At 46.8% G+C, this 12,022-nt stretch overlaps 1 protein-coding gene and 1 long non-coding RNA gene across 3 annotated transcripts; one reads left to right on the top strand and one right to left on the bottom strand.

The window, feature by feature from the left end:
• On the bottom strand, window positions 1-1,431 carry LOC112271407. Its single transcript, XR_002964297.1, has 2 exons — window positions 1,002-1,431; window positions 1-920 (listed from the first exon to the last, which is right to left on the bottom strand). It is a non-coding gene; the product is annotated as an uncharacterized LOC112271407 (long non-coding RNA).
• Window positions 1,432-3,602: 2,171 nt separating this feature from the next.
• Window positions 3,603-11,580, top strand: LOC100842005 (protein O-glucosyltransferase 1). Of its 2 annotated transcripts, none has more exons than XM_010230280.3 (3): window positions 3,603-4,139; window positions 9,710-10,605; window positions 10,717-11,580. In XM_010230280.3, the coding sequence occupies exons 1-3, from the start codon at window positions 3,816-3,818 to the stop codon at window positions 11,267-11,269; spliced, it is 1,773 nt and encodes a 590-aa protein (XP_010228582.1). In that variant the 5' UTR covers window positions 3,603-3,815; the 3' UTR covers window positions 11,270-11,580. The 2 variants fall into 2 exon arrangements, with proteins under 2 accessions (XP_010228582.1, XP_010228584.1); XM_010230282.3 differs by lacking the exon at window positions 3,603-4,139 and adding an exon at window positions 7,412-9,152.
• Window positions 11,581-12,022: the final 442 nt, after the last annotated feature.

Below are 12,022 nucleotides of genomic sequence, written 5' to 3'. Positions count from 1 at the left end.
TTTTGGTCTCAACTTTCTATAATGTAAGGGCCTCATACACACAAAAAGAATATGTTCAGTACAAACGCACGGAGTAGGATATCATCAACTAAAGTTCCCTGCAGGCAACTGCAGATCAGCATCGATGAGCCCAATCAAATAGCAAATAAACAACATATAGACAGCTTAATATATTTGCAATTTTGTTTGTCTTGATTCAAATATCTGCAGGTCGACAGAATACATGAACTGCACGATATCAGTCTGCAGGTCGACAGAATACACAAAAAAAATTAGGGAAACACTGATGCAATTCAGCGGGCGGTGGTCTAATGATGGTTAAATCAAGAGATGGAGTGTCGGCGCCGGCGCTGGAAGAGCACCTCGGCGTCGGCGGTGGCCTTGGCGCCGAGCTGCTGCAGCCCTGGTTCCGGACGGGCGCTCCGCGGCAGCCCTGGCCTTGGCGTCGATCTGCACACGGAGCCCGATGAGATCGAGGACGCGACGGCAATCAGGGGCGGCGGACGACGGGAAGCGGCAGCGGCGATCTGCGCGTGGAGCCCGATTCGATCCATGTCTGTGCAGAGCTCAGGCAGCGGACGCGGGCGAGCCGACGGAGGAGATCGCGAGCCGACGCGGGGATGGGCGAGACGCGAGGAAAATCTCTTCAGAAACGAGCCATCACGCGCTGGAGCGTCCGATGAGAAGCCTGCGGCATCGGAACGGGGAGCGCACGGGGCGCCGGTGCGCCAGGCGCCCACCCAAGTTTTTGCCGATTTTTTGCGAGCTGAACGGGAAGTTGTGGGCTGCGAACTTGGTGGATTCTGTGGCGCTAGCGAAGACTGGGTGAGCGCCGTATCACGGAAACAACTTTGTACGAAAAGGGGCGACATGGCTTCACCAAAATCCAGGAAAATCAGCTAGTGGGATCCACTATTTAGCTATAAAAAATTAAAGAACACTAATCATAAGAATAGAGACTTTCTACAGCGCTTGAAAAAAATGTGGGCCGTCCAATTCACCTGGGTACGGTGCGGAGTGGCTGGTACCACCCCGTGAACGAGCGGAGGTACCAAGTCAGGTACCGAGTTGTGATGGCTGCATGGTAATTTGGCCTTTTGGCTCCACCTCTCACCCACGACACAGCGGTTCCATTCATCTCTCACATCCTCCGGCATAATCCATTCGCCGGAGTTGCGCCAGCCACCGACGACGAAGAGTCTCCTTCCTAATTCGTCTAATCCATCAGGCGCACGAACGGAGTTGCCTGCATTTCTTGGTCTTAAATTTCAGTTGTTCCATGGAGAATCAGGGTTCAGATCAACTCACGGGCAGTACATCAATTGACCCTAAAACCTGACGAATTAAACAATTGATGTTTTAGGCAAGAACACCCTGACGAGGCGCAAGGAACTGTGAGAAATTAAAAATATATATAGCGCCATGATGAAGTCGAAGTACAGCCATGGAGGTCAATTAATTGCAACTTGCATGAATGGCTGCACCTCTCCGGCGAGGCGCACGGCCTCCCCAGCGACTGCCAAGAGTAACTACGACGTTGTTGGCCGGCCGGTAGAAAACGAGCAGAATGTCAAGTTCAGCCAAGGAAGAAGACGGCACGGTGTGACATGTCAATCCTATCCTCATGCAAAACCAACGGTGGATACTCCACCTCCCAAGCACCGTAGAAAAGCTCATAAGAATATGCTTGGGGACGCGTCACAAGCTCATCCATCGATCGTCCAGCGGCCCGCTACTTACGCGTCTCATTGGCCACACTAGGGGAGCGCCTAGGGCTGTAGCGGGTCGACTGCTGTTCTTTTGTTAGAAGACTGAAAAATTTGTTAGGCAAAATAATTTTGTGGTGGGCTGGCACATATACAGCCAACAGGCCTTTCTCTTGCGGTGTTTCTTCTCCCGGTTCTTTTTTTATGACCACCACTCATATATGGCCAACAGGTCTGCCTCTTGCGGTGTTTCTTCTCCCGGTTCTTTTTTTATGACCACCACTCATATATGGCCAACAGGTCTGCCTCTTGCGGTGTTTCTTCTTCCGGTTCTTTTTTTATGACCACACAAATCGGTTACTAATGATGTGTTTGTTTTGTTGGTGAGTCACGCTGCATGGTTTGAGGTCAACCAAATTTTGCCGAGCTGCACTGTTCACTTGAGTGTTTTGTTGTATTCATTCTAAAAAAAAAGAGTGTTTGTTGTATATGGGTGAGGCGAACCCATACAATCCCTGAAGCAAAGAGACCCTAATTGTTTTTTCGGAAACACTTTCCTTGACACGGCAGGCCGCTTCATCCACATATATTGTGGATATAACCCTCCTCTCCTAACCTCGTCATCCATTGTGTGGCCTTCCGTGGCCGCTGCTCAAATCTCGCCAAAACGTGCGCTTGTGGTCCGTTTGTCGAGAAATGCGGTCGTGCATGCAAACCATACATAGGTGATCAATTTAGCATATAAATTTTAATTTTCTATAAGATATACCGCGTATGATCAGCCATCTCAGGTGAAATCATCGTACGTACATATGGCAGGTGCCATGGGTGACCTAAGAGCATGTTCAATTCAAAATGCTTAGGGAGGTGCACACAGAAAATCGGATTTTGTCTGAGCACTCGTGTTTATGTTCTATAAGACGGGTGTTTAATTAGGCATGCACTTTTAGAAATAAGCACCGGTGCTTGAGAATAAACCGGTTTAATTTTGTAACACTACCTTAAACACATTGCATTGAACATGCTCTAATTGTCTGATGCAAACATTGACCGACCCGTGGCTCGCACCCTAAACTTTAAGATTAATTACGGTCTAAAACCACATACAAATAAAAAATTGTCTAATGTTCAAAACATGATATACTTTGCACAGTTCCAAGTGTAGCGTGATTTAGTAATTGTACGTTTACAGATATTCTGGGATTGATCTGTTCTACGTTTGTAACGATCAATCATGCTTAAGATCTGAACTTCATTTTCATTTGAGTGTATTACTCTAATATCAAATCGAGAGTAAGAGGAAAAAAAGATACGGATCACTTGTACATCTTCTATAAATAAGATGTGTTGGTGTAAATTTAATTAAGGTTTTCCAAATTTCACCGTTGTCAGCCTATACATCCGCTCCATCCCTGATAAAATCAAACTCAACCTATCAACTCTTACAATCGGCCTACCACAACCCAAATTGTGATTTCTTATACCGAACTTATATCATGTTTAAATGGCACACACCTATCGTTTGGTGTTCTCTGAAATAATATAGCAACATGATGTATCTTGTATTGCTGCTCTTCAGCTTCTTTCTTCTATAAATAGATGATATACACCTGCTAGATGTATTCTAGAAAAGAAAAAAAATATGTGTGAGCAAAAAAAAAAAACTGAAGGCGCACAAAAAGAAGTTCTCGCGCAATGGCACGAGACACCGCTCTAGTTCTCCAGGACAATTATTAATATGAGCAACGCGAAGATAAGAAAACCTTCCAACAAGTGCCGGACCGGGAATTAATAAATCAATCAATTAGTAATATGTTTCTATTAATAGTGCATTTTTTTGCGATGACTATTAATAGTGCCTTATATACCAAGTAAAATAAGCGCATACTCGAGTATTAATACGCTATACATACATGTGTATGTAACGGCTGGCCTGGCCGGTGCAACTGTCCAAGTACATGTACATACGCATATCTTGGAAGAGAGACTGATCGAAAGGTATACTAGTACTACTTCTATAGACAGAGATCAGCGGCAATATATATTCCCCCTTCGACTCCGGCTACTGGAGAAAGTAATCGATCCTCGATAATATACTCCACAACACATATGAAGAGCAGCTGCTTCCCTGCGTCCGCCGCCGCCGACGAGGAGGAGTCCGGGGCGGCGCTGGTGCCTCCGCCGCCTGACGATCCTCTTCCAGGTGCGGCGGCGCCGCCGTGCAAGGTCGTCGTCGTCAACGACGACGATGTAACTCCGGGGGTACTGGAACGGCAGTCGTCGTCTTCAACGACGACGTCGCCGAAGCCGCCTTGGTGGAAGACGGCGGTGGTGTCGCCGACGAAGAGGCAGGGCGCCGTGTGGGTGGTGATCGGCGGGCTCGTGCTGCTCGCGGTGCTCGTCGGCACCACATGGATCGACCTCACCGCAGCCGTAAGTATATACTCGTAATACTCCATCCATCCATCCATCACTTAATTGGCAGTACTATGAATACTGATTTGTTTATTTCCATATCCGCCGGTTCGATTGTCAATCGAATCGTGTCTCTGATTCGATCAGTCATTTTTATCACGCCAGCTAGCTTGCATGTTCCTGTGCACGATATGTATCGACAAATCAACAATTAATTCATGCTGAAACCATGCATGAGGTACGTAGTAAAAAAATCACAGATATATGCACGCGCGGATCGATCGATCCATGTGTATATGCAAGATACTAGAAATAACAAATACAATCAGATCGTATACGTGTGTTTATTTGCCTTAATTAGTTCCCAAATGAACGTACGACGCCAAGATTAAGAACAAAATATGTAACGATCGATGGAGTAGCTAGCTAGTGGAATACAGTGATCTCATGTCACGATCAAAGTGATCTCTAGGCTCTAGCTAGATAGAAGCTGCTGGGCGTGCATGTACCGGTTCCAAGTCAAGTGACGACGCCGTGCTCCTGACGCACACGACCCCGCCCGGGCCGAAAAGAAAGAAAAGAAACCAGCTAAGCTGTCCAATATGTACATACTGTTTCTTCTGATCTTAAATTTGTATCGTTATATTTTGTTCAAATTTGAATTAAAACAACAATATAAATTTAGAATTGAAGGGCACATATCTTCGTTCGTAAAAAATGTATTACTCCCACCGTGTCATATTAAATGATTCAAATTTGTCCAAATATTTAATATGAGACGGAGGGAGCATATGTCTCTTATGTATAGTTCAAACCAGTGATCGACTTTGGATCAAGCTAAGAAAAGAACGGAATTGCTAGCATATAGTACAGTGTACACGCGCGCGCGCGTGTAGAAATTAAAACTAGCTGGTACACGCACGACCCGATCGATCGGCCATCTCGAAGAAAAGAAGAAAAAGAAAATTCAACGGTACATGCATCGATCAACGTCAAGTTAGAACGTCAGTACGTAGCAGAAAGTCGTCTTTCAAAGTGGTACGGTGTCTAAATATGATGCGTACACGTGTCTATCTATCTTGTTTGTTCACGAGGAAAGTGTCTCACGGGATACACGTACGTTCCTTCCTTCGGCCGGCGCCAAACTTCAATATTTTTCTTCTTCGACGTAATGACGTCTCGTCAAGTGGTGCTCTCTAGTCTCTAGCTCCCGTACGTGTATTGCCTGCCATTTTGGACTTCTTGACGGGTATACTGGTAACTATGTGCAAATTTGGTCCGAGTTTTCTCAATGAAAAAAAAAGAGCCAGCAATTCTCCTTTTCTCCGTTTATATATAGTCCATCGGCCAACTTAACCATATATGCATGCATCATTTCATCTGTAATGTTTTTGAACCTGCATCCAAATCGTTAGATGTAGTGGTAGGGATATATGGGATTAAACTGCCCGGCGTCCCCCAACCTGAAATCAAGTTAATTAATTAGACACAGGAACGGACTGATGCATGCGTGAAAGTTTTGACTCTTTGTTACCGTTTTGTTTTAATTACTGTACTTAATAACTTAATTTGCATATAATTAAACCGGCCAGAGTTAAGCGTAGAGATTTGTAAAGGACACATCAGTCTCATGAAACTGACGGTGTAATTAAACAGAGGGGGAGAATATATGTGTTCGACTAGACGAGACGTCATTACGGGTGTACTATTTGTACTATATGAGCCCAATATATGTGTACAAATAGTATAATCGCTACCATTTCAAATTGGGCTCTGCGTGTGTCATGGACCGCCACTTCCGCTCCAGTTTTCACTTTTCACTCTCTCCAGGTTCGCGTGCCAGGAAGTGGGGTTTATCACGGCCTCCCAGTCTCCTGGGCTGATTCAAGTACAACTGTACAAGGCCACAACGCTACTTATCGTTTATGTATAAGTTAATTAACTGCCCGTTTGGAAGGAGTCCAGAGGAGAGAGTTTATAGGAGATTAGACAAAAAAAAAAAAGACATGTGAAATTTATTTGTAGTCTCGAACTCTTGTTTGATATGCGATGGGAAATGCACGTAGGAATTAAAAAGAAAGATCTATTCATGTGCTTGGGTTTGGGAGTTCACATGAAAATAGCTTAGCGAGTATATCATAAGTTATGGCGAATTGTCGGGACCACAGGCAATTCTCCTCTTATTAAAATGCTGGAAATCGGTCTCTCAACTACCAAGCCTAATCTCTCTTAAATTCCATTTCTACGAACCAAACGGATGATTTAATAGCACCTTCGACTTCCATTCCCTCTATCTAGTTTTCCTTAACCAACAAAACCGTAGGTCTAGCCCAAGACCACCGTTCGAAATTTCGTTGATTCCCCTCACCTCTGACGACCGATTTGCGATTGATGGGTGAAGAACCATGAATGAATGTTTGGTATTTGGTTTCGGTTTCTTCCTTTACAAGGTATGTGTATCTGAGTAGGTAACGGCTTAGTAGTGGATGTGGTGTCGCACAAAATAAAGGTTTCCTATCTTCATCATTGTGTTGGTGTGGTCATTGTGGTATACCACTCCATGAATCCAGTAGATTTCACGTCTCACATAAGTTCTTCATTTTGGTCATCTTTCTTGTCGTTTTCATGACAAATCCTTATTATGCAAGGATTGTGTACCCAACTGGAATGCATTCAACGCATTCAACAGTCTCATGCTGTCAACTATTGACGTAGACGGTCGAGTAAAATGCATCACAGATCCTAAAACTATTCAAGGTGTGTCAAGTGAGTCCTAATTATATCAAAGTGCATATTTGGATCCTAATTCTTTGTATGTTGTTCACGCGTGGTCCTATTCGAGTCCAAGCCGCTGCTGACCAGCCAGGTGACAAGTTGACTGCTGCCACGTCGGCCAAGGTCTTTGGGCGGGAGTTTTCCCGCCGTTCATGTGGTCCCAAATTGTGCAGAAACCCCCTTACAAAAAATAGAGACTGCAGTTGGCAATCTTTCTCATTCTCTCTCTTTCTTCTTCCCATTTCTTGAGCTGCCCGTGCCGCCGACCCCCTTCAAAGCTCGCCGGAGGGAAACCCTAGAATCGCCCGCCATGTCGCCTCTGCTCCGAACAGGCTAGGGAGAATCGGGAAAAGGACCGCGGAATGAGTAAAATTGAAAGGTTGGGCCTATTTGCAATTTCCAATGACCGACAATTAGCCAGCGTGGCAGTCAACTTGCCACTTGGCCGGTCAGCAGCGGCTCGGGCTCGAATAGGACCACGCGTGAACAACTTACAAAGAATTAGGGTCCAAATATGCACTTCAAAAGAATTAGGACTCACTTGGCACACCTCAAATAGTTATAGGACCGGCGGTGTATTTTACTCTGAAAGAGTATGAGACTAGTCCTACTTGTGTATGGTTAGCATTCTACGGTTGTCACCCAAGGTTTAATAATCTTTTTTGTTGTATCTTTCGTTCATCATAAATATTTGTAGTAGCTCCGTATTTTTTTGTCACCATTTAATAAATAAATTCAGATTGTTGTTCCTAAAAAGAATATGATTCAGAAAAGCGAATAATTCTCTCGAAAGAAACTGCAAAATAAGAAAACAGTTTAATACAACTTCTCCTTGCCATGTCCCGCTGATTGCTCGTCAGATAGCGTAGGGATTTACTTGGTTAGTTAATTTAATAGAGTTTAGGCCCTTTCTGGATCGTACGAATTTTAGAGAAATAATAGAGTATTATAATCCTAAGGCATAATTCTCATACATGCCGTTTGGATCAAAGCTAGGATTGCCTCCAAAGGACTTTCATAGATAAGAAAAAAATTCTCGTGGCAATTTTCCTTTGAAAGTTTCTGTGCAGCATCCAAACACTTGTTTCAAACAATTCCTATGTTTTTATTTCTTTATTATTCAACATTCCGTAGTATTTCAATCCTAAGTTTCCCTATTACCGTGTTCTTTTTAATCCTGTGGTCCAAAGAACCCCCTTAAAGATCTTGCGTAGTGTGCTGCCAAATCTGTATCATCAAGGGAAATAAATAGCTCCAATTAAATTCCGGTGCACAGCACAGCATCCTGCATATAATTAAGCTCGATCATATATGTCCCTCTGTTATATGATCTGGCGATTGTATATCCGATTAATGCTACAGAGATATTTATTCCAAGTAGTGATCTCGTGCGATATATAATATAATATGTTCCCCATTTCTTCAGTTTAATTTCCTAAATTTAAATTCCATGCTGGAAGTCTGGAACGCATGGCGTTTTTTTTTTAATTATTATTCAAGGAGCTAGCGAGTGTGCGGAGATATGCTCTGAATTATGAAGGGGTATTAATAACCATTCGGATTTTGATATGCTGCCTGATTATATATTTATTGTGGCGAACTGGCGATAAATGGAATATATTGATGCGTGGAGATAGTATAGTAGTAGTACGGCAGGTTTATTTGTTAGGATCATAAGCAGAGAGGTCAGATTAGTAGTAGTGGCGGCGCACTCTCTCCGGCCGGCCTGCAGGTCTGTCGATCAGAGCTATAGCTGTAGTGCTGCTTGCATTATCCGGCCGATCAACCGATCGACCGGCCGGTGCAACTGTCGTCGATCTGTATACATATATATAGCGAGAGGTTCATCGATTCTAGGACCTAATTAAGCTACAGTAGCGAGACCAGAGAGATCAGTTGAATCACACGCCGGCCGGCGCGCCGTCTGGTGCAAATTGATCGATCATCATATCGATGACGAAGAAGAACATTGACGGGAGCTGCTGCGTCGTCTTCCCGCCTGCGGCCGGCGAGGAGGAGGGGGAGGAGGCAGTAGTACTGTCGAGTACGTCTCCTCCTCCTCCTCCTCCGCCTCCGGCGCCGGTCGTTGAACACCGGCAGTACTACTGCTCGTCGTCGACGATGGCGTGGCGGAAGACGTCGGTGACGAGGGGCGGCGCCGTCGGGGTGGCGGCGGCGGTGGTCGGTGGGCTCGTGCTGATGGCGTTGCTCGTGGGCACCACGTGGACGGCGGTGATCCACCTCGACGACGTAGCTGTAAGTACTGCAGGCGTTTTTGCTTCTTCAGTCAGTCGTACTCGTACGTTACTGCACAGTGGCGTTTTGCGCTGGAAAACAGCTAGCAGTGCACTTTACAGTAAAACCGAAATTCTTATTGCAATTGGGGTAACCTCCAAGGTCTCTCTAGTCAAGCCTTTAATTTTTTAGCAAGGTCATGACAGGGTGGTACAGTTTTTTTCTTTTTTTAAGTTTCGTGACGGGGTACTCCTGCTTAGTTGCGCACACGTACGCACGCTAGTTTTGTAGCACTAGTATACTATGCGAGACCCTATACTAATAAGTATGTTTTTTTCCTAGCAAATGAACTTCGCAATGGTAAAAAAATTTCAAAAAAGATTTTTTGAACGCAATGTGTCCAGTATACGTAAATAAGTGTATGGTACCACACCAGCTAAGAGTAAAAAAAAAACGGAAATCATTAATTAACTTTTAGCAGAACTCAAATTACAGAAGCATGCATAATATGCATTCATGTGCTATTTCATTCCAACCAGCTAAATAATCTCATTGATCCAACGATGTCATCCGTGCAGTCATCTTTCCTGCCGGGCACAGGCGGCGGCATCAGCGGCGGTCGCCATCATCATCCTCCACAGCGCCGGCGGCCCCGCGCGTCACCAACATCCACCCAGATACCCATCCCCTTCGACTGCGCCGCTGCTGCCGCAAACGGCACTACCTCGCTCTGCAGCCCCCGCCCACGGTCACCACCACCACCAACATCTGCGACGGCAGAAGAAGCACACTCTCCGGCACCGCCGCCGCCGACATGCCCGGACTACTTCCGCTACATCCACTCGGACCTGTCCCCCTGGCGCGCCTCAGGCGGGATCACGCTCCCCACGCTGGAGCGCGCCATCCCGCACGCCGCGTTCCGCCTCACCGTCGTCTCCGGCCGCGCCTACGTGGAGACGTACCACCGCGCGTTCCAGACCCGGGACGTCTTCACGCAGTGGGGCATCCTGCAGCTGCTGGCCCGCTACCCGGGCCGCGTCCCGGACCTCGACGCCATGTTCAACCTCGAGGACATGCCCGAGATATTCCGCAACGACGCCGACGGCAACCCTGCGCCGCCGCCGCCGCCCTTGTTCCGGTACTGCAAGGACGGCGGCGACTCCGTGGAGATCCTCTTCCCGGACTGGTCCTTCTGGGGGTGGCCGGAAGTCAACATCCGGCCCTGGGCGCCGCTCATGGAGAACTTTGTCAGAGAGAACAGAGCGCTCCCCTGGCAGAACAGAGAGCCGTTCGCGTTCTGGAAGGGCAACCCCTACGTGTCGAACGCCCGGAAAGACCTCTTCAAGTGCAACAACGACTCCGCCGCTGGCAAGGAGTTCAACGCTAGGCTCTTCGACGTCGATTGGCGCGCCGCCAGCCGGAACGGCTTCAAGGACGACGGCTCCACCAATCTGGCCAAACAGTGCAAGTACAGGTATGTACGCAAAAGTTATGTATATTTTGCACTAAAATCACGACAAGTATTTAGAAACGGAGCGAGTATTTTGCACGAGGCCACATTTAATTAATTTATTAATTGTTACAGGTACAAGATCTACGTGCAGGGACGGTCCTGGTCAGTGAGCGAGAAGTACATCCTGGCGTGCGACTCCCCCATGCTCGCCATCGACACGTCATTCCGCGACTTCTTCTCCAGAGGGCTCGTCGCCGGGGAGCACTACTGGCCCATCGACCCGGCTGAAAAGTGTGACGCCGTCAAGTTCGCCGTCGATTGGGGGAACAAGCACCCGAGGGAGACGATGCGGCTGGGGGAAGAAGGCAGCCGGTTCGCGAGGGAGGAGATGGGCATGGACTTTGTCTACGACTACATGCTCCACGTGCTCACGGAGTACGCCGCGCTGCTACGGTACAAGCCGACGGTGCCGGAGAAGGCCGTGGAGCTCTGCCCGGAGGCCATGGCGTGTGGCGCGGAAGGCCGCGAGAGGGAGTTTATGATGGAATCCAGGGAGAGGCATGTGGCGGGGTACGAGCCGTGCTCGCTGCCGCCGCCGTTCACCAAGGAGGAGACAAGAGATATGGACGCGAGGGAACAGGAGGTGCGGAGAAAAGTAGTCAAGATGGAGAAGGCGGGAAGCTAGATAGCAGCTTCAGCATATATGTACAAGTCAAGTACGGAGTAGTACAATGTTAAGGTAATTCACCGTGCAATCGAATGCAATGAATTGATTTAGTAGGACCATGTTTTGTAATTCGCGGTAGACGGGTAGAGCAGAGCAGGGTTTTTTGACAACAAGTAGAGCAGAGCAGATGAATATAGACGGCGCACATATATAGACCAAGTTAAACAGCCAGTTTGGGCATTGATATGAAGGTCCATTGGGCCTCCAGAACTCCATGTTGGGCCCTTTTTTAGGCCGGTTTATGTGCATCCAAGCTTATGTTAAAAAAACAGACGAAGCAGGCTAGTCCAGAAATTGCTAGCAGTAGTAAACTTGTAGATTGTAATACATCCATCGATCAACAAGGAAGAACAAAGTCTGCAAATTTACAGCTGAAGTTGCTGGGTGAAAAAATTTCGTGTCTCCGCACGGGAGAAGAGGTGCGGATGAAATCCTAGCCGCCATAATTTCAATCTCCATCGGTTCCTCTCGCCTCTTATTGCCAATTTGGCATCAAAAGATCAAGGGAACCACGGATCAACATTTGGCATCATGTTTTACTACCTACTTAGAAGGTTTTGCACATTCTTTGCGATGACGTCTTGATGGTGGAGGTAGCGACGCACGAATTAAACGTCTTCCGGCTCCATCCCCGTTCTGAATTGACTATTATGATCTATTTCATGAAGCTTGTGAATCTCATGGCTCGTGATTTCGTGATTTTGGCCATCT

The sequence above is a fragment of the Brachypodium distachyon genome, chromosome 1 (assembly GCF_000005505.3).
Source record: "Brachypodium distachyon strain Bd21 chromosome 1, Brachypodium_distachyon_v3.0, whole genome shotgun sequence".
NCBI classification, from domain to species: domain Eukaryota; kingdom Viridiplantae; phylum Streptophyta; class Magnoliopsida; order Poales; family Poaceae; genus Brachypodium; species Brachypodium distachyon.
The sequence above is the reverse complement of the archived record's forward strand: the minus strand, read 5'-3'. Positions and strand labels throughout refer to the sequence as shown.